This window comes from Excalfactoria chinensis, chromosome 5 (genome assembly GCF_039878825.1).
Source record: "Excalfactoria chinensis isolate bCotChi1 chromosome 5, bCotChi1.hap2, whole genome shotgun sequence".
NCBI lineage: Eukaryota > Metazoa > Chordata > Aves > Galliformes > Phasianidae > Excalfactoria > Excalfactoria chinensis.
Window position 1 is genome coordinate 47,732,913 of NC_092829.1, and position 20,152 is coordinate 47,753,064.

The following is a 20,152-nucleotide window of genomic DNA, read 5'->3' on the forward strand; positions in this document are numbered from 1 at the left end:
CTGCTGTTTTTCTGTGGCTAAACCCTAATCACCGCATAAGCCTGGAAACTTTTGAGTTTTCAGGTTTTTGCTCTCAAAACTTGAAACACATACTGGACAGCTTGTACTCCTCCACCCTTCCATTAGACAGCAACACTGTGCGATAGTATGCTTTAGGGACTGACTCTCAATAAGACACTAAGAATGATACAATAATGATGCAAGGATAAGGACAGCAGAAACTAAACTTCAGCCCTGCCAGGAAGTCAGGGAAGACATGTAGCAGGACAATACAGACTTAGATCCTACTACAATACATCATGGAAAAAAAATAAAAAATAAAAAAAAAGGACTCATCTTCTGAGGAAATTTGTTGACTGAAAAGTAAAAGGCTGAGACTGTAGAAAGAGGGAAGGAAAAAAGGCTTCTAATCCATAGCATAATAAAATACAAAGAAAATATATTTGATCAGTGGTGGAGAAAAATCCTATTCAAAAACTAGAGAATGGTAAGCACATATAAAACTTGCACATTCACAGACTTCACTGTAGAGTCATCTTTTCATCTTCCTTTTTCATTTCCTTAAATTATGTTTGTTCGTAGAAGAAAGAAGAAGCAACTGTGTGCAAAAATCAAAAGTAAACTACCAAAAAATAAATGGAAACACTGCAGGAAACACTGCTTCTTTAGGCATTTGCTTTCTAGAAATTAAAAAAAAAAACAACATAGTTATTTATTGTATTTTTTTTTCAAGTGTAATTCTATACAATTTGCAGTAATTTTATAGCCTAGATATTCAAAGATATTGCTATTCTTTCTCCAGCTCATCAGAATTTGATCAAGTACTTCATCACAAATAAAGCTATGCTCCAACAGGGGAAAAGGACAAAAATTATTATTATTATTATTTGTACTAGCTTCTACACACTATTTAATAGTACACAATGTTTCAGTCTCAAAAATGGATAGTTAATTAGCATGGCAGGTGATAACAAACAATCATATGCAAGATTCAAAAACACAAATGATTTCTGAACCCATTATGCAGTATAGAATAGGAATTAGCTTTTTAGCAAAACCATGACACAGTTAGATTACTTAAACACTTAGTAGCCAGTTCTTCGGAGGCTGTACTTTGTGTTACAACACTGACCTGTTGTCTGCCCCATTGACTACTGCAATTCAATTTGAAGACAGGGTGGAGAGGTGAGTGCCTTATGAAGACTGTTTCAGAAAATAGTTGAACAGTGTGACGTGAATGGCAAACCAAGTACAGGGGAAAAGAAGACAATGGGTACTGTCAAAAAAAGAGCTTAGACTCTCACTGACTCAGATCAGTCAAGTATCTGTCCTTTTGAGAAATGAAATGAGGAAATTAAATCAAATTGAATTATGCATTATGGAATTAAATTATGCATAGGAGTTGGATTACCTCTGTGATCTACTAACTCCAGTTCCATTTTACCAGATTCTCTGTCAGGTAACTTACTCCATCGTTCTTTATTTATGCATTCTCTGTTATGCTTTTCTTCTGTTCCTTTTATCTCATGCGTAGAATCACTTTTTAAATACTACACACATCTAGACCCATAGGTCACAGGTATAGCTTATCTTTTATTTTATTATTATCATTATTATTTGTAATCTAGCTGTGTTTAACAGCTTCTGTGAAAGGAAGAGAAGTGCTTTTTAAGTTAAGAGGATTCAACATTGCCTACCAAAGTAAAATAAAATTTCCATTTATATATTGAATCTGATGAAAATATAATCCAAATGATCTTCTCCAAACTGAAACGTGAAGCATATATTGCTATTGAACTAGATGATGTAAGATACTGAGGAATTTTTCACTGCACAAGCCATTTCAATACTTAAAAAAGCGCAAGAGAATTTTAAACATGAATGGGCAACAGATGAAGTGTGGATGAACTGTCTGAGAAATTGTTCCAGAGCTGAAAGACCAGATTACATCATACATATGCAATATTCAAATGAAAATGGAAATCTCTGGATAGGGCAGCCAGAAATCTTTAACATTTTTAACAACATATAGAAAAGTCACTCAAGTTTTTGTTTTCTTATTGTGCTATTGAAAAAGATGTAAAGATTACCTAGATTATCTGACTTCCAGGAATTGTTCCATTTACTGTTATTTTCAAGAATATTCCATTTTCTGTTTCTTTCTTGAACTATTTTCTACTTCAGCATTAGATTAGGGTTTCAGTGTTCTCAAAAATGACAGACATTATTTTCCTTATTTTCCATACAGTCATCACCTGATATGTCATCCTTGCAGTATCTCCTCATCACTCCAAAATTGAGATGATCATTAGAATTACAGAATAGAAGAGACTTATCTGTTTTAAAAGTAAGTCGGAGTTCACCAATTTAGCCCTTTTGAGATTACTCTGTATAACATGCTAGGTATAAGTTTATGAAGTACAAAAGACAAAACTAAAACTACGGCAAATAAAACACAGTGTTTTGTCCAATAAAACTCCCCTAAGCAAATCATGAGTTATTCTTTCTGAAGCAAATAGCATGTAATTACACCACCACAGACCTCATTTGTTCCTTAGATTTCTTAATACTGCAAAGACTTACCCAGACTTCTTCAAACAAGTTTAGCATTCTGTTGAAGTATAATGACTTCGTTGTTTGTGTAAAATGTGCACTGCAGACCGTTTTTTACCATACCGTGATCTTTCAGCCCCCAAGTGAATACAACCACAGTGTTTCTGTGGGACACCACCACAGAGGGAGTATGCAATGCAAAAAGACATTTACCAGACAGGTTTTCCAGAGTCTCCTCAAGTCCATTCCATTTTCATGGACTCCCTGCTAACACTACCATATTTCAGTAGTGGTAGCTGTGGATGCTATTCTCCTACAGTATCAATAGACAATACCACCCAAAAAATAAAATGTCAACCACTTCAGCCTTACTGTAGACTGAATTTCATGTACAAGTTTGAGCTGAAGATTTCTTGGGCATCTGCATGAATGAGAAAAAGATACATGGAATAGTTAACTCTCATTATTACATCTTGAAAATAAGAATATATTACTTCCTTGTTTACTTTTTAAAAAATATCTAATTACGAGGTAGCTTCTAAGATTTCCTAGTCCTTCACTGCTTGGACTTAGAAAGAATAAAAATGAAAATTTCAAATTATGCTGTACTTAGCTCATCCATGCAAGATGTGGCTCTGGGCAGCCTGGTCTGGTGGTTGACAACCCTGCACATAGCAGGGGCATTGAAACTAGATGATCTTTGTGATTCTTTTCAACCCAGGCCATTCTATGATTCTGTGATTCATATAAAAATGGGAAGATGGGGAGAATAGATTGGAATTTTTCCACTTATTACTGAATGGCTACCAGAATGGTTGTATCTAACATATAAAAGCTGTTATTAAATACTTCTAAAAGACTATGAAGCTAGTGCATTTAAATATTAATTTGGTTATCTTTTCTCAAATGCTGTGATTAACCTATAATTCCACCAGTGGGGAAAAGTAATCTTGAAAATATTACATATAATTTTTAATGCATTAGAATATTTTAGCAAAACAAAACAAAAACCACAAAACAAAAAACATTTACTTTTCATACATTTAGCCCTTTTCAAAGTAAAATACAGTGTCTATCTTGTATAGTGAATCGAATGGAACTCACTTGTTTTGCTTTTCACATTACTTCCATATAAGAGAAGATCTGTAAAACTTAATGACATTTCCAGAAAATGCTTTGTTCTTTGTATTCATAAAGGACAACAGGCAAATATCTTCAGATCTCATCATGTGATCTGAAAAATAACTTCTCATGAGCCCACTAAGATTTGTAATATTTCGTAAGGTCACTTTTTTTCCCACAGCTCTCTTGCACTGTGGGTTCATCCAGAATGTCACCTGCAAGAGATAGTTCATTAGAGCTTACTACCAATTACCCTCTGCCATACAGGAGATTCAGGCTTCATATTTAACACCTCAGTCTTTGGAGTAGCAGCAGGCTGCATTAGCTTGATTTAAAAATGAAAATAACAGAGTGCACAGCACTCCTTTCACATTGTTGCAGAACTCAGTTAAAAATTTAAGCTGGGATGTTCTCTAACTCTGCTATTTAAATAATCTGCAAAAATAATCTCTGTAATTCTAAGAAGGATAGGGAAGATGCTGAGAAAGTCATAACTAGTATGGTTCCTGCTTAATAAATATCTTATCCTAAGCAAACACACTAAAATGCTTTTTGTTTTTCTTTTCTATAATAAAGAAATGGAAATATATGTCCTTTTTTAAAAAAAAATTGTTTGATTTTAGTATTATTCACATAGCCAATATAACCTGATTAATACTGAATAAGAATGTGCATATTGTTTACAGTAGTCACTGATATTATTTTGCATTACTTCACTGTATTACTGTCACTGATACTGTGTCCTACTTTGCAATAACCTCCAAAACCAAACTTTTAGGAGTCAGTAAAAACTACATGTTTATGAAACCACGGTGACCATATGTGCCTTAGAAAATGGTTGTTAAATAGTACCCATCATTTTTCTAACAAGAACCTGTTGATTACAGATTTAGGATTCCTGCAAACAATTTTTTTCAATTGTCAGATAAGCATTGGCCATGGACATAGTATTAGTAACCATAAGTATGGGCAAAATACAAATAGCTATGTATTTGCAGAGTTTCTGTACAAAATTTATCACGATGCTTACAAGAAATTAGCAGTAAAATTCTGTAATGCGCTTTGAAGAAGTAGGCAAAGAGAGGAATCACTACTTCAGCATTTTACATTCAAGTCCATCTTTATCCTGTATTAAAATTCCTTAAGAGTAGATACTATTTTTCATGTAGTACATCAAAGGATAATGTCTTGCCAAATGTTTCTTTGAGATTATTATAGAACTTTGGGTTTCGTTCTGTATTATACTTATCAGACTCCTTGCAGAGTGTGATTCATTGCCACATATCTTCAGTGTCCTTTTTAAATCAGGCTTTCTTGCAACATTCACTTGCAACCTTGAGAAGCGTGCATCCAATGAGAGATACTGACGCCCTCAACCTGTCTGGCAGATATTCCTCCTTAATTTTAGAGAATAGAAGTATACTATTCAGGAGGATCTTTTTCCTGCATGCTGTAGCATACCAGAACAGTCCAAAGAGATTTTGGTAAGAATTAAGTACATTAATCACCTGGAACAGGATCCTGGATCTCAATAGTATAAGTGGCTAAATGCAGAAATCAGTAAAAAGACATTTAGAACTGGTATTTAGTACATGACTCTTAAACTATTTTAAAATGCTTCTACCTCATTGCCAATACATAAAGTAGTTTAATTTGGAAGAACTTCTGCACTTGAAAGAATATAGTGTCCTGAATCTGTTTTTTTTCTTATGCAAAAACTTCCTTTTAGCTTTCAACATACAAAGTATACTCCATTCTTACAACAATAAGTTAATTCAAGAGAATGTATATAAACAGAAAAAAAAAAAAAAAGAAGCACATTTCCTACTGGTAAATGGGTCTGAGTTTTAATCAAAATAGGCTGATTATGCTATAACTAATCTAATTATCATGCAAATGACATTAACCTATTCTCTTCTGATTTGGTCAACTTCGTTCTTTTTGACTTTTTTTTTTGTTTGTTTTTAATCAAAATTCTTGGATTTCTTCATAGTTAGAAATTCAGAAGAATTTTGATTTAATTTTGGACATAGAGATACAGCTCTGATTATGGATCTTATAGATATCTAAACATATTTCATATTTACGTCTAGAAGTACCGCAACAACTAAACTGGGAACCACTAGATTTGATACTGTGGATTTTCTTATTGACTGACAGTTATAGACAACAAGAACAACAAAACAAAAAAACAAAATAAAACAAAATAAAACACCATTTTCATCTTTGTCTAATAAATTCAGTGATACCCGAAACATTTTGTATAACTTTACCTGATATTGTGGAATACATGTTGTGATATAAAAGATGACACCATTAAAAGAAGATCATCATAATTTTGCATTAAAAGTCAAGCAACTGTGTTTGATAGTGTGCTGCTTATGTACACTAAAATGAAAACTATACTATTCTTCAGTAATGATCCAAAGTATTTTAATTATTCTTTTTAAAGCAATTAATTTTTGGACCATCAAAGCAGAATACTGTAAGAATTTTAACAAGCTTTTGATCTTTAAAGCCACACTAAAAATAAACTATATCCAAGTACAGAAAAAAAAAACAACAATATTTTATTTATAATCTTATTTTAGTGTTTGAACTACAAATTCTGGTTCTAGAATTGCTTAAAAGATCATGGGATTTATAGGTTTTCACAAGTAAATTAATTTTATTTTATTTTATTTTTTTCCTTTTTGTTTCTTTTCTTTTTTTTTTTTTCCTTTTTTTTTTTTTTTTTTTTTTTTTTCTTTTTTCTTCCTTCATAGAATGCTCCTTTTGGTAAATACAGAGCAAATAATCAAATCATTACATGGAGAAAAAAACGTTTTGCTTGTATGTTTGCTCACTTGTCGAGTTGCTGCTAATATTCCATTCCCTGTTGAGTAATTTCATAAAGGGCATGAGAAAACAAAAGAGGAGAAAAAGAAGTGACAAAGTAGACTGAATCTCACCACTAGAATTCACCATAAAAATTCCCAAAGTGTAACAGAATTCTTACAAAATTTCCTAGGCCAGTTCTTTTAGGGAATCAAGATCTCTATGAAAAATATGGTAAATGGGAACCAGGGTTGGCTGGGAATTAAAAACGGAAGGAGGAGGGTAAATAAGTGCAGCAAAAAGAGGTTCTGAGGAATACACATAATTTTGTCTGCTTTAGATCACAATAGAATTTTTAATAAATAAATTTCTTTTTCTTTGTAAAGACACTTTTTGAAACAGTAGATTTAGCCCAGTCATTTGTGTCATTTGTTTTATAAACCATATTTTGTTTTTCCCACCCCCACCCCATAATGTCATAAACGTTTTAGATTTGAGTCTCTTGTACATTGTCTTTTGAGTTCATTCGGATCAATAACGGTTCATGCACTGAACTGTGTATTGAATTTATTGTGTTAACTGTTGTTGTGTGGTTGAAAGGAGACTTATAAGAGTTATAGTGATTTAGGTGCTCATGCTCTATTGCTGGCATGGGCAAGTGACTCTCTATGGGTGTGTCACCTGTAAGCTCATCATCCACATTTATGATTTCTACAGTCCGTGTTGGAGCATGATGATTTTGCCGGTGATGCTGTTTCCTCATTTTGTAGAAAATTACCAGCATCACAGCAGCCATGAGAGTGATAGCCACAAAACAACCAATTATGATTTTGGTAGTCTTCATAACCTCATCTATTCCTGGGATCCCGTTGTTTGCGTCCGTCACAGGAATGGTGAATGTTTTTTCTGTTGACCTTGTGCTCTGTGGAGTGAGTGAGGTTGTCATGTTAGTGGTCTCCCAGTTGGTAACTGGTGTGGGCCCAACCTGCTCTGTGGTCTGTGCCTCATCCTGAGAAGGTTCCACAGTCTCTACTGTGACAGTTGAAAAATAGGTATAGCCGGGGTTATCTAGGGCAGTCACGTTCAGTGTGGCAGAAGCTGTGGTATTCCCAACAGAGTTACTCACCATGCATGTATACAAACCCGTGTCTTGCACAGTTACCTTTGTAAAATTTAATGTGCCATCACTGAGCACAGCAATCCGAACTCTGTATGCCCCATGTGTCATAACAGATCCATTTGGAGTAATCCAAGATACAGAGGTCAGGGAGGTCGATGCCCGGCATTTCATCTCTGCAGCCATGCCTTCAGTGACGTTGAGGTCTGCTGGTGGCTCCACAATGACTGGAGCATAACACGTGAAGTAGTTCAGGTCCAGTTCACCAATGTACCTTCCTTTCAAACTGGGAGGTGTGTGGCAACGGGCACAGCATGCAGTATTAGAGGGTGCCTTGTCTTTAATCCACCAGCTGAGCCAAAGGATATCACAGTTGCAATTCCAAGGATTGTGATGCAAGTGGATCCTTTCTAGACGGAGTGGTGTGAACAGGTCATGAGGCAGTAGTGTTAGATTGTTGTGTGCCAGATTGATCTCCACAAGTGATTGAAGGTTATCAAAAGCATTCCTTTCTATCACTTGAATCTGGGACTGTATCATCCACAATTTCTGAAGATGCATTAACCCTTGGAAGGAACCTGGTCGGATGGCAGTCAAGTGATTTCCAGAAAGGTCTAACTCATCCAGTTTTACAAGTGGGGTGAGGTTAGGAATCTCTCGCAGATTGCACATGGCAAGGTTCAAATATCTCAAGTTGGACAGACCTTCAAAGGCACCTTCTGAGATGTATGAAAGCCTTTTCAATTCCCCTAAATCCAGTCTCCGGAGAGAAGGGATTCTGTTAAAAGCATACGAAGGTATGCTCTCAATGGGGTTGTTTCTCAACCAAAGTTCCTTCAGTTTTGACAAGTATACAAAAGCCCCATTTGGGATAGTGGTCAGACGATTGTCAAAGAGTTCCAAAGTATTAAGATTGGCCAGACCATTGAAGGCCCCTATTTCAATTGTTCTGATGTGATTCCTGCTGAGCTGCAGGATTTCTAAGTGCCTCAGATGCTTGAAGCTATTCACTTTAATGATTTGGATCTGGTTCTCATGGAGGTTGAGTAACCGCGTGTTGGTGGAGATGCCGTCTGGCACGTCTCTCAGATTTTTCCGTACACAAATCACTTTACTGAACTGGTTGCTGCAGGAGCAAACTGAAGGGCAAGTTTGAGCCCTCACTAGACCAGCTACCACAAGAAGCTGAAGAGCCAGCAGCACCACAAGCAGGGGGTCAAATAGGGCCCTGTTAAACCTAGGACCTATCATTATCTGCTGTGGATGTAAGGTCATCTTGTTCAACATTCATAATTTATCTAGTGTTGGTCCTTCTGGAGTTTGAATAGTCTGAAAGAAAGAAGGGAGAAGGACATTAAATTCATGCCAAATATTTAAATGTTCTCTCCAAATAAGGAGAGACTTCTCTAGTCCTTTCACGCATCTCTACCAATTTAATCAAACTGTAGCACAAATAGCTATGCAAAGTCTAATATTTCAGTTCCTGTACAGTTATGCTAGCTGTAATTCACAATGAGATAAGAAATATCCAGACACTAGCTTTACCTGCTCATTCCAGAAGTATAATTCATGTAGTATGATGGCAGATAACAATTTCAACCACTTGATAATTAAGGGAAATATTCTAATGCAAGAAGAGAGTTGAAAGAAGTGGCAAGCACCTCCCCCTCCCCCAACCCCCTGAAAAGTAAGATAATCATCATGAAAATGTTTAAGGTTCCAACTTTCTTGACACATTATAAATAAATGAAGACAACAGATAATATAAAGAGGAAGTGAAGATTCCTGTTTTTCTGGTGGGTGAAACTGTCATTCTAAATGGAATTCCTACATCAAAGTCTGAATAAAAATAAAACTTTTTAATTCTAAATGTAGCAGATTGTGGAAATGTTAGGGCAATATCTATCCTATTTTAGATTTTAATAACAAAATGAAAAAAAAAAACAAAAACAAAGAACACACTGAGCACCAGTTCTTCTCTATCATTAGACAGCATCATCCAAATTCACGGTATTTCCTCTTCAAATCCTTTGTTTGGCACCAGAAGCAGAGAAATACTCATTAGCATATGTGTGCCCAACACAGAAATAAGAATAGCCATTTAAATGCTGAAAAATATCTCTGTAGCTGCAGGGTTGACAATTTCATTGGTATCTCTAAAAGAAAAATCTGACAGATCTTACTGTAAGGAGAAAAAAGATTTTTACACTAAAAATGATCATTACCATTCTAAGTCTTTCAGTACTGATTCATTTGTGGCAATTCTTCATGCCCCTAGCCTTCAGTTCATTTTCAATCTGCTGCCTTCTACAAGGTCCCTCTGCTGTAGAGATTAATGAAATTTCCTATAAATCAGCCAAAAGTGAAGTCTTATAAACTACAGAAAGCTTAAAGCATATTTCTAACCTAGAGCACTCAGATACATAATACATGTATTCAGTAAAATAAAATACTAAAAGGCAGAGGTTTTCCACTCCAGGCGCTGAATTGCTTCATTTTATTTTAAGAAGCTATCTTTCTTTAAAGAATATATACTATCTTGCATCTCATAATTCATTTAATGGAATACTTTCTCTAATTGTATATTCAGACAATGTATGTTTTGAGAATTCATTGCTGCATTTTTTATTTTTATTTTTTAGCTTTTTATAACGTTTCAGAGCTAGTAAGAGTTCTCATCTCACTTTTAATAATTTACTGCAGAAAACAAAGCCGAGATTATGGACACCTGTGAATGGAAATGGAAAGATCTGGGCTGTTTGTTTGATTTGCTCTGTAAGTGTTATTTATAAAACATCAGTCTTCGTATGAAAGATTCATGAAACTAATGTGCTCTGCAACCTTGTGCAAGTCACTGAACTTCCCTCTCTGTGGCTTCACTTCTGTCATATGATTCTAGAGAACACAACAGCTGTAGTGTTAGATGTTACTGCTCCAGCCTCTCCATCCCTTTCCTCTGCCAATAGCAGTACTCCTGAACATTGGCTTCATGGGCTTAAGGTAAGATACTAGACTCTGGTGAGAAGTGGCTGCTGTAACACCTTTGTTTTGCTGCAGGCTTACAGGGTCACTCAAAGGTGCTGTTGTGTCTTTATCCCTATCCCAAGCTTTTGCTTGTTAAATATAGGGATAAAGATTCCTAAACTAATCCCTAAAGCACACTAAAAGTTTTCTTAAATAAAAAATCCACTGTAATAAAACTATCTGTAAAAACTGGGATGAAAAGGACCATCTTTCTTACATGGTCATGAAGAGCAATCTGCATGTTGTGGTCAGACATCAATGAATCTAATATCAATTTCAAGCTCTGAAGTTAAGATCCATAATCCATGAATTTTGATGCTGAACAATTATTAATCATCTTCTGTGTTAGCTCCTATTATTTTACCTGTATATTTGTCCCTAGTTTTCTTTTACTGAGTAGGTTTATCATTTTTCTGCCTCACTTTTTCTCCTCTTCTAAAACATATCCCTTAGTGACTCCACTAATGAGTAATAAAACAGATGAAGAACTTGCCAAATTAATTATTCTACCATTGCACTGGGACAATGTTACTGTCTTCACTGTAACTGAGACAAGAGCTGACTGTTGTCTTTGTATGCCTAGTGTGGCCCTAAGCACCTGTGGCTCATAGAGCTAAAGCTTTCTTTTACGTTCTCTCTCATACCTATTTGCTGCTAAAGGCCAGCTTTGCAACAGGCCATCTCTACCTTTCTTTTTGCTACTTTGTACTCTCTTTCCTGTACATGGGATATCCTGAAGGTTTGGAAGAAGTACTGGATTAGTAAACCAGGAAAGTGTAGCAAAGGTCACTACCAAGGTCATACAAACATAAAAGCATAACAAACTTGAGAGAGCAGATGTCCTCAACATCAACCAGCATATGCAAAAACTATGCTCAGCTGCTTAGCCAGACTCCACAAAGTCAATCATATACTGGCATCTTTCCATCACTAAGAGCTTAAGTTTTCAGGAAGTATTGTCTAAGTCATTTTAAGTCAGAGTTATTTTAAATACAAAGAGAGTGGAAACAACCTGGAAATAAAATATAGCCAGTGCATAAACACAATGGAAAATTAATTTAAAGGCTTGAAGAACATTATGGAAATATGTTAATGGGCTTTACATAAAGATTCACCTGGGACTTAGTACTAGAATGATTTGTTATTCAGTATCTGTCTATTATACTAGAGACACAAAGATTTATCTTCATAAATCCACATATGGAACACAGATCATCAACCGGCTTCTTCAGTCTATCTTGACAACTTTTTGTCTTCTGAGCAATTTGTTTTCATCTGTCTAGTACTAAAATATCAATTCAGTGGTCAATTCAATACCACTAGTGCCCTCTGCTGTATATATTTAACATTTGTTTAAAAGGCTAAGAATACTCTTGCTGTTCTGTCTATTCCCCAGACACAATTGACACAATCAGAATTTTTAAACTCCGTTCATATAGTAATATATTTTTTTCTTTGTGGTCACATAGACACACATACATACAAATATATATCTTTAGTTTTTATTCTATTTCCATAGTACTCAGAAAATCTTTCTCCAATGGACTCCTGATATGTCCATTCTCCTTTCTGTACTTACTTGATACTTAGTCCTGAAGTAGTACTCATTTTCCTGTAAGCAAAAAGCATTGCCCTCTTAAGTTCCAATGCAGAGGATGGAATAAGGAATGATAAATCTAATCCATCCTTTTTCTTAAAGACAGCTTGAAGGACACAGATGTTATACTACTGAAAGTTAACATTGTTGAACATGTCTATGCAGAGATGTCAAGATGCCTTCCTCACAGGCCTTGTAATGAAATCAGTAGTTCATTTTTCTTTTTCTTTTTCTTTTTTTTTTTTTTAATTACATTCTTTATAATTAGGTATATGGCTTGATATTAAACTTACATCACTTTTTGTTATTTTATCAGTATAAAGTGACTATACTCACCTTTAACAGTGGACTTTGATTCCATAAAAAGAACTCCTACACCTTTCCAAAAGAACCATCTGATGAGGAATGCAGGTGGCAGAGATGGATCACTAGCAGTTGCTTCTGGCAACTCAGCTTTCTATGTAGCCTGTTGGCCTTTGAGTTACAGTCTCAACAGCGGAACAACATGATGCTAAGGCCATGCCTATAACCTAATATACGGATTATGATACTTTATGATCTGATACGCATCAGTTGGTGCTGTACATCTCCACTGAAAAAAGTATGAGATGTGAGACTATATATCACTGCATTGAAAACATGGTAAGAAAGTATCAGATATCAGATATCAGGTGATTAAATGATTACAGTGCAATTAAATCTTCACAACACTCCCTCAAGTTTATGCCAGAAATGTTTTGGATGATCATGCTTTTTAGAACTAAGTCAGTAAATACACAGATATTTTCAGAAAACTACCCTTTTCTTCACTTTATATGGCACAGTTACATATGCTGTTTACCACACTCATTTAAAGAGCTTATTGAGAGAAATATCCTTTGCAAAGGTATCTGTATATTTTAGTAAACAAGGCTCTCTACAGCTGCAAATTAAATGGCAGATTTCCAAACATATGAAGAGGAACTATGTGTGTCAAGCAGCTAATTATGCTGGAAAGTCTCTCCCAGTAACATCAGCACTAGAATACTGCAAATAGTTTCTGTATGGAACACAGCATGGAAAACAGTAATAAAATAGGTCTAAGGCCCAGGATGACCTTATGCAGAAGTGACTCTTTTGACTCTCTTTTGAATAACTCTGAATGCTCTTAGGGTCTCAGATTGATCCCTTCAGGCAGCAAAGCCAGCCGAGGAAGCCAAGAGAATTGCAGAGTAGATACTGGGAGGCAAGCACACAGTCTGTTTTAGCTGAACAAAACAGAAAAATACACAGCCCTCATCCCTGAACAGAGACTGAACTGTGGGCAGGGAAATCCACTGGGGTCAGAAATCCTCCACCAACATCTGTTCTGCAAATGCTCCGGCAGCCTCAGATGTGTGGCCCCATATGGCTGTAAAGGGTTGAGTTGATGGAACCACATTGCTTCAAATTCATTCACCATACTTTCTTGTTCTTCTTCCTGCCTTTTCTGGCCTGAAATCCTTTCCACCTGACTGAACCTCTGTGGACTAGTGCTGAAGTGTAAACACTTTGCATGCTCATATATAGTAAAATGACATTATTTTTTTTATTCATTATTTTTGCCACCAATAAAGAAAATCATGCTATATTATTAATAGAGCATTACATAATAATTATACAAAATCAGCAAATAGACTTGTTAATGTAGATCTCACGTCTCTCTCCTCCTAGCCTTATTTTTTGTCACTGAAACTATATAGCTGTGTATCCTTTCCTCCATTCTTAAAAATCAGATTTCCGTTTCCACTGCTACAGGACTTTAAAAGTCTCAACAGCAGCACAGGGAGCCATTGCAACAATGCTTAAAAACCTGTGAGGTTTCAAAGCCCAGCAGCTTTTATCTATTCGTTATTTATTTTAGTTGTAGTTAAATACGGTGGAGGCCAAAAAGGGCTAGATAGGCAGCCCTGCAATGCAAACTGATTACATGTGAGACCAAATAAATCAAGACTTGCAACACAAATTATTTTCCTCTTTGCATGTTTCACTGCTTCACTCTGGGACAGTCAAGATTTCCTACAGTCCCTTGAAGCATGTAAGTGTAGGATGCAGAGTGGATATTGCTGTATCACAAATGCTTTCCGGTTCCCTTCTGAAAACCCTCTAAGTCTTAAATGAATCACTAACAGACTAAACAGAAAGACCTAGATGTGGATGGACACATCCAATCTCCCTGAATCACCATTCATTTCAGGAAAGTTCAATCAAGGATGAGTTTGATCCAATCCACCCTTTCCATTTTTTTATTTCCTTATACAGAAAACAGCTTTATTTGACACAATTTCATGTTTCCTCCAGGATGTCTTCCTAAGGTTTATAGAGTTTGATTTAAATGAGAGTTTAATCTAAATCAGTTTCACATGTCCCCTTATTTATACATTTTTTTTTTTTTTTTTTAGTCTCAAGTTTGACTTGTGCTTTGTATTCTCAGTACAACTGAAAACATTTTCTATTTTATAGGATAACCAAAGGAAATATCAGGAAATTGATATTTCTTTAGGACAAATTATTTTTATTAAGAGGACTTTGTTGGTTTCTTTATTCACTGTGATAATTTGTGAGGATGTCACCCAAATGGTGAAAAGAAAAAAAGTAATTCTCTCCAGACTACTCACAATTGCGTGAATGGAAGCAATCTATGAACTTTCCACTGTGAAAGAGCTTAAATTCTTTCATAAAAGCCATCACATTACAGCTTGGTAATAGTCCACGCAGAAACATTCTAGAAATTTAATTGGAATTAACTTTTAAAGTGGGTTAATTATATTGCATTAAATCTTAGTGTGGACACTCTTATTTAGAATTTAATTTAAGCTAAATTGAATCAAGGCCACTGTAATTTCAATTAACAGTGTCCATAAAAGAATGTAATGCAGTTTAGCTAGTCTCTTTTCAAAGTTAATTTGGATTCATTTTCTTGAAACCCCATGTAGACGTTAGGAACATTCATTCTGTATTGACTTGGGCTTGGTTCAAACCAATTACATGAAGGTAAAAGCATTTCCTACCTCAAATTATTCAAGTCGTATTTTGCTCTTCCATTTTCAGTAATTCATTTGATAAAATGCTGTTTCTTTTAACATATTATTTTGCTTTCATCTTGTGTATTCTTCCAGGCAGATATTTATGTAGAGAGAACCACACAACCATACAGAAGCAATTTTGCAAGAGCTTGGATACCATAATTCTCTTAATTACTTATGGTAGCATGTCACTACATGCCACATGTCAACTGTAATAATAAACCGAAGTCATACAAACACTTTCAGGATTTCACCTGAAGGTATGTATTTCTTATAAGAGACATACATCAGTGAACAACCATTAAACTATAGTATGTCAGAATTATTGAAAGGATGGCTTCTCCATCTGTTTTTGGTTTATTATCAAAGCAAAATGACAGTTACCCATTTTGGAAGGCATCTGTGAACTGTAAACAAGTTAGTAAAAAAAGAAACCCTTAGTAAAAAATTACATGATATTCTATAGCAGTGTTTGAAACCACTGCAGTCTTCATTCCTGCCACACTAAGGTCACTATTTTATGTGGATTTTTTTTTTTTTAATTATTATTATTTTTTAACAGAATAGCAGACTAGCAGTGATTTAAAATAACATTTATGTAAAGGTACTAGCATAACACAAACAAACCAGTTTTAGGATAGTACAATATTATCCCTTGGTACATGGAGATATTAAACACTATAAATTAGAATCGTTTTCAACAACAGGCTGTAAGATTTTAAAGAAACAGGTAAAAGTTGTCAGGTTACAGCTATAGGATATTATAATGCATATTTTATGTAGATGCAAAGGCAAAAAAAGTACAAGACTGGTGGATTTGAAGACATTTCCCTTTCTTCCTTCCTCACAAAAACAATAGATAGAGATGATGGAAATGTCAGATCAATACACCACATAGTCTAGCAATGCTCACACAACCATATGCATGTACAACTGGTACAAGGAAAATCAAATAGGAGAAATGTATATTAGATTATATATTTGTCCTTATGAAAGTTTCATCCAACTCTTACGAAATGTGAGTTCAGATTTTAAAGCCAAAACCAATAGCATTTAACATTCTTTTCTAAATTACAACAATGGATATTTCTTCCACTAAAACAAAACATCATTTGATCATTACTGAGTTCTTGACCTCAGGAGATAATATAATCTAGGAGATAGATAGAAATATTTTAATTTGATAAAAATATAATACACTTGTGGATTACTAGTACTTCCTGGGCACTGGCAACAGGGATGCTCTGGTAAAAAAAATGAATTAATTTAGAAAAAAATTGAGATTTTTTGAGATAAGCAGATTAAAGGACTGTCTACTTCACTGCTATAAAGAACAATGTTTTCACTTTAAAAAGTGCAGTTTTTCCAAATACATTTTGTAATACACAAAACAGAGGCAACTGCAGGATAAAAGCAAGTTATCTTAAAGAAGCAATGCAAAGTCTGCACTAATGCTTTTTTTTTTTTCTTTTCTTTTTTCTTTTTTTTCTATAAATTAGAATGCACATCTGCCTAAATACATCTACCGTAGCACTGTGTTAAGAAAAAGGCTTTCCTATTTTAAGATATGAATTATTTGATACTGAGCTGGAGAAGTGCTGGGTAAGTATTTCATAACCTTGGTAACTATGGACTGTATCGCTAGTATGCATTATTCTAATAGACCTGGGAGAAACACATCCAGCTAACACACTAAAGCACCAGAGTCCATTTTACATCACTGCATTTGTAGTGGCTAACTGAGTCCAAATTACTCCCTCATTCTGTTAATAAACATAGAGCCAAAGTGAAAAAGAGACAGAAAATAAAAAGTTACGGCTGCAAATAGCCTCGAGTCTGGCAACTGATGGTTAAATTTCTTGTCCTTGGTAACTATGGAAACCCCTTAAGGTAAGAGTGGAACACAGGCATTTTGTGGTCTGCAATTTACAAGCTGTTTATTTAATTATGAAGGAATATGAAACTGTTAGGGGCAATGCAATTATCATACTGTGATTGCATTTTGAGAGAAAAAAATAGGTACAGAGAATTGTAAGAAGTTAATTTTTTGGAAAATTACTTGTTTTAGGACTTTTTTGAATCTGGCACACATTTATATTTATTTATTTATTTTAACTGAGAGTTTAGATTCACTGTTATTATTTATTTTTTTTCCCAAAAGGGTATGAATAGCCAAAATTAGTAATATGACATTTTGCCATAATATCTCTCAGTAGATTCACAGCAATTATGTCCATTCTATGCCCCATGATCAAAACCAAGGTCAGGCTGTATTTCAATTAAACCTTAGGTTTTACCAAAGTGCAGCGCAGCCAGAATAGCAAGCACATTATTACCAAATCTATCACTGCTGGGCAATGAATAGGTCACAGGTGCTCTTGCATACACTATTTGTACACCTTTGAATATTACAAGTGGGAAAATGACTCAATTTAGGAGGCAGCAAGTGAAATAAAATTAAGAGTGAAACTATGTGATGACTCAGGGGGACTATAACAATTACCTACAACTATCTTCCTAGATCTCTACAACAAACTTTGACCTGATACTTCTGTTGCTGGGAGTTGCATAAATGTAGGGGCTGCAGAGTCTTCTGCACCCACTGGAAGTTTTGGCAATCATCCACCATTTACTGGATTGATTTAATGAGACACTGAACATAAACACATCCTCACAAGATCTCTGAAAAGAGAGACAGGTTATATACTAGTTCAGAACTGAATAAACTGATGATTAATGCATTAAAGTAGTTGGCAAAATTTAGCATGTATCTGCAAGATAATGCAAAAACATGAGCTTCATGCTCCATGCTGACTAGATGTATTGTGTGTTGCTCCAAAAACTAACCATGAATTAGCTCTTTGTTACTGGCCCTAAGCTAAGATGCCTCACAGTGCTGCTCCGGCCTAGCCTCAAGAGTTCAAGACAGTCTGCATCTGAATGGAGCATGGATGAACTTTGCTCCCAGCACTACACAGAGGACTAAACGGATATGCTGGAATGAAAGTTGTCAGCAGCTGAGGCAGGACTGGGAGCCAGAACTCCTGCATCACATTTTCATTCAAATGTGAACTTTATGTGCATATTAAAGCGTGTACTACTCAAGCTTTAGAAAACCAACATGCTATGACATTTAAAACTAAATTGAATTAAATATTAGAAAATGTTCTGTCCTATTCTGCAGTTTCCTGTATTATTCTTATTACAATATTTGTATACCTTCCAGAAATGCATTAAATATCTTATATTTGATGTTTTCATCTGCACATCAAAATCACAAAATCACTTAGGCTGGAAAAGACCTTTAAGATCATCAAGACCAACTTTTTACCTAACACTAAGTAAACCACAAAAAATTATGCCCTTAAGTGCTACGTCTCTTAATTGCCTCCAGGAATGGGGGCTCCTTCACCTCCCTGTTCCAATGCCTGCCATTCTTTCCATGAAGCAATTCTTCTAAAGCTCCCCTGGAATAACTTGAAGCCATTTCCCTGCATCCTATCACTTGTCACCTGAGAAAAGACACTGACACCCACCTCACTGCAGCTGCTTTCTTTTCCTCCTACAAAAGAACTGCATTCAGATAGATAAGTAGCATTATAATTATCTGCCACTAGTAGTTGATAACATAGATTGTGGTCTTCAAGGAATACATTACGAGTTCTTACTTGACACTCACTGGATATCTCAGGAGAATTGTTCTTCTCTTCAACCTAGAGAACATGTCACAGATACTGGTTACACTGGATCACTTAAGACTCAGATCAGTCCTTCCTACAATGGGAATAGGCAAGGACTACCAGGGACCTACTGTTTCCAGTTCCCTGCGTAATATCTCCAAAGTTTACTCTTGCCAAGACTCTGCAGTATATGGGCTGTGATCTTCTGATTCTTGGCTGCAGGAAATCTTTCACATAAACCTTAAGTCAGAGAGGGTTTTGGCAAGCTCTTAACTAGTTTTTAAATTTAAATGCTTAAAAGAACCTGGAAGAAAATTCCTGCCATAGAAATGTTGGCCCATGATGTCAGAGGCAGATGCTTGTAGTATGGCAGTAAAGACTGAGCCTTAACACCAATATTTTGTTCCATTTTGTTGTCAAGTGACAGATGGAAACAGACAGGCAGCCAGACAAAATGGTGTCTGACACGAAAGTGCGTATGAAGCAAAGGTGTGTCACTGAATTCCTCCATGTGGAAAAAACTGCACCCACTGACAATCATTAACACTTACTGTATGTTTATGGAGACCAAACAGTGGATGAGAGCACAGTGAAGTAGTGGGTGGTGTTTCAGCAGTGGCAACAGTGATAGTGACTCACCGCCGCTGGTGCAGGTTTTTAGAAGTGTGGCATGCGGGCTCCTGTTTTTTGCTGTCCATAATGCATAACTAATAGTGGTGACTACATTGGAAAATAGTGTTTTGTAGATGAGAATTTGCTTTATCAAACAGTATTATTGTGTTCTTTGTTGTTATCTCCATGAAAATAAATAGGAGTCATTACTTTTGGAGCAAACCACATAGTTAAACAAAAAGGTAACATTTCCAGTAACAGCAGGAATTACCTCTTTCCTCCTAACTATTCAGATTCCGAAATACTGATACAGTATTCTAAATTCACGAGTTGACCACAGACTTCCACTTCAACAAGATCTTTTTGGGATAACAATGGTAAAAACTGACCCCTACAGAAATCAACTCTCATATGAGAATAAAAATTTGGTACACCAAGCCAGGTGCAGACTACTGATGCACTTGGACGATGATTTCATACTTTTAAGATAGATTTTAGTGTGATGGAAATTTAATTTTCATTTAATAAAGTAATAAATTAAGAGGAAAAGTAGTAACTAAGCTAGCTAAAAAGGCAAAGTCAATGT

At 35.4% G+C, this 20,152-nt stretch overlaps 1 protein-coding gene across 5 annotated transcripts in view; it reads right to left on the reverse strand.

Moving 5' to 3' along the window:
- Nucleotides 1-800: 800 nt before the first annotated feature.
- LRRC4C (leucine rich repeat containing 4C) overlaps nt 801-20,152 on the reverse strand; it is a 429,828-nt gene continuing 410,476 nt past the window's right edge. For 3 of the 5 annotated variants that reach the window (XM_072337161.1, XM_072337159.1, XM_072337160.1), the window contains one exon: nt 802-8,938. In XM_072337161.1, the coding sequence (XP_072193262.1) occupies nt 6,980-8,896 (1,917 nt within the window). In that variant the 5' untranslated portion in view covers nt 8,897-8,938 and the 3' untranslated portion in view covers nt 802-6,979. Of the gene's footprint in view, nt 8,939-20,152 lie in introns of all 5 variants that reach the window. The other 2 variants (XM_072337162.1, XM_072337163.1) reach the window with 1 other exon arrangement.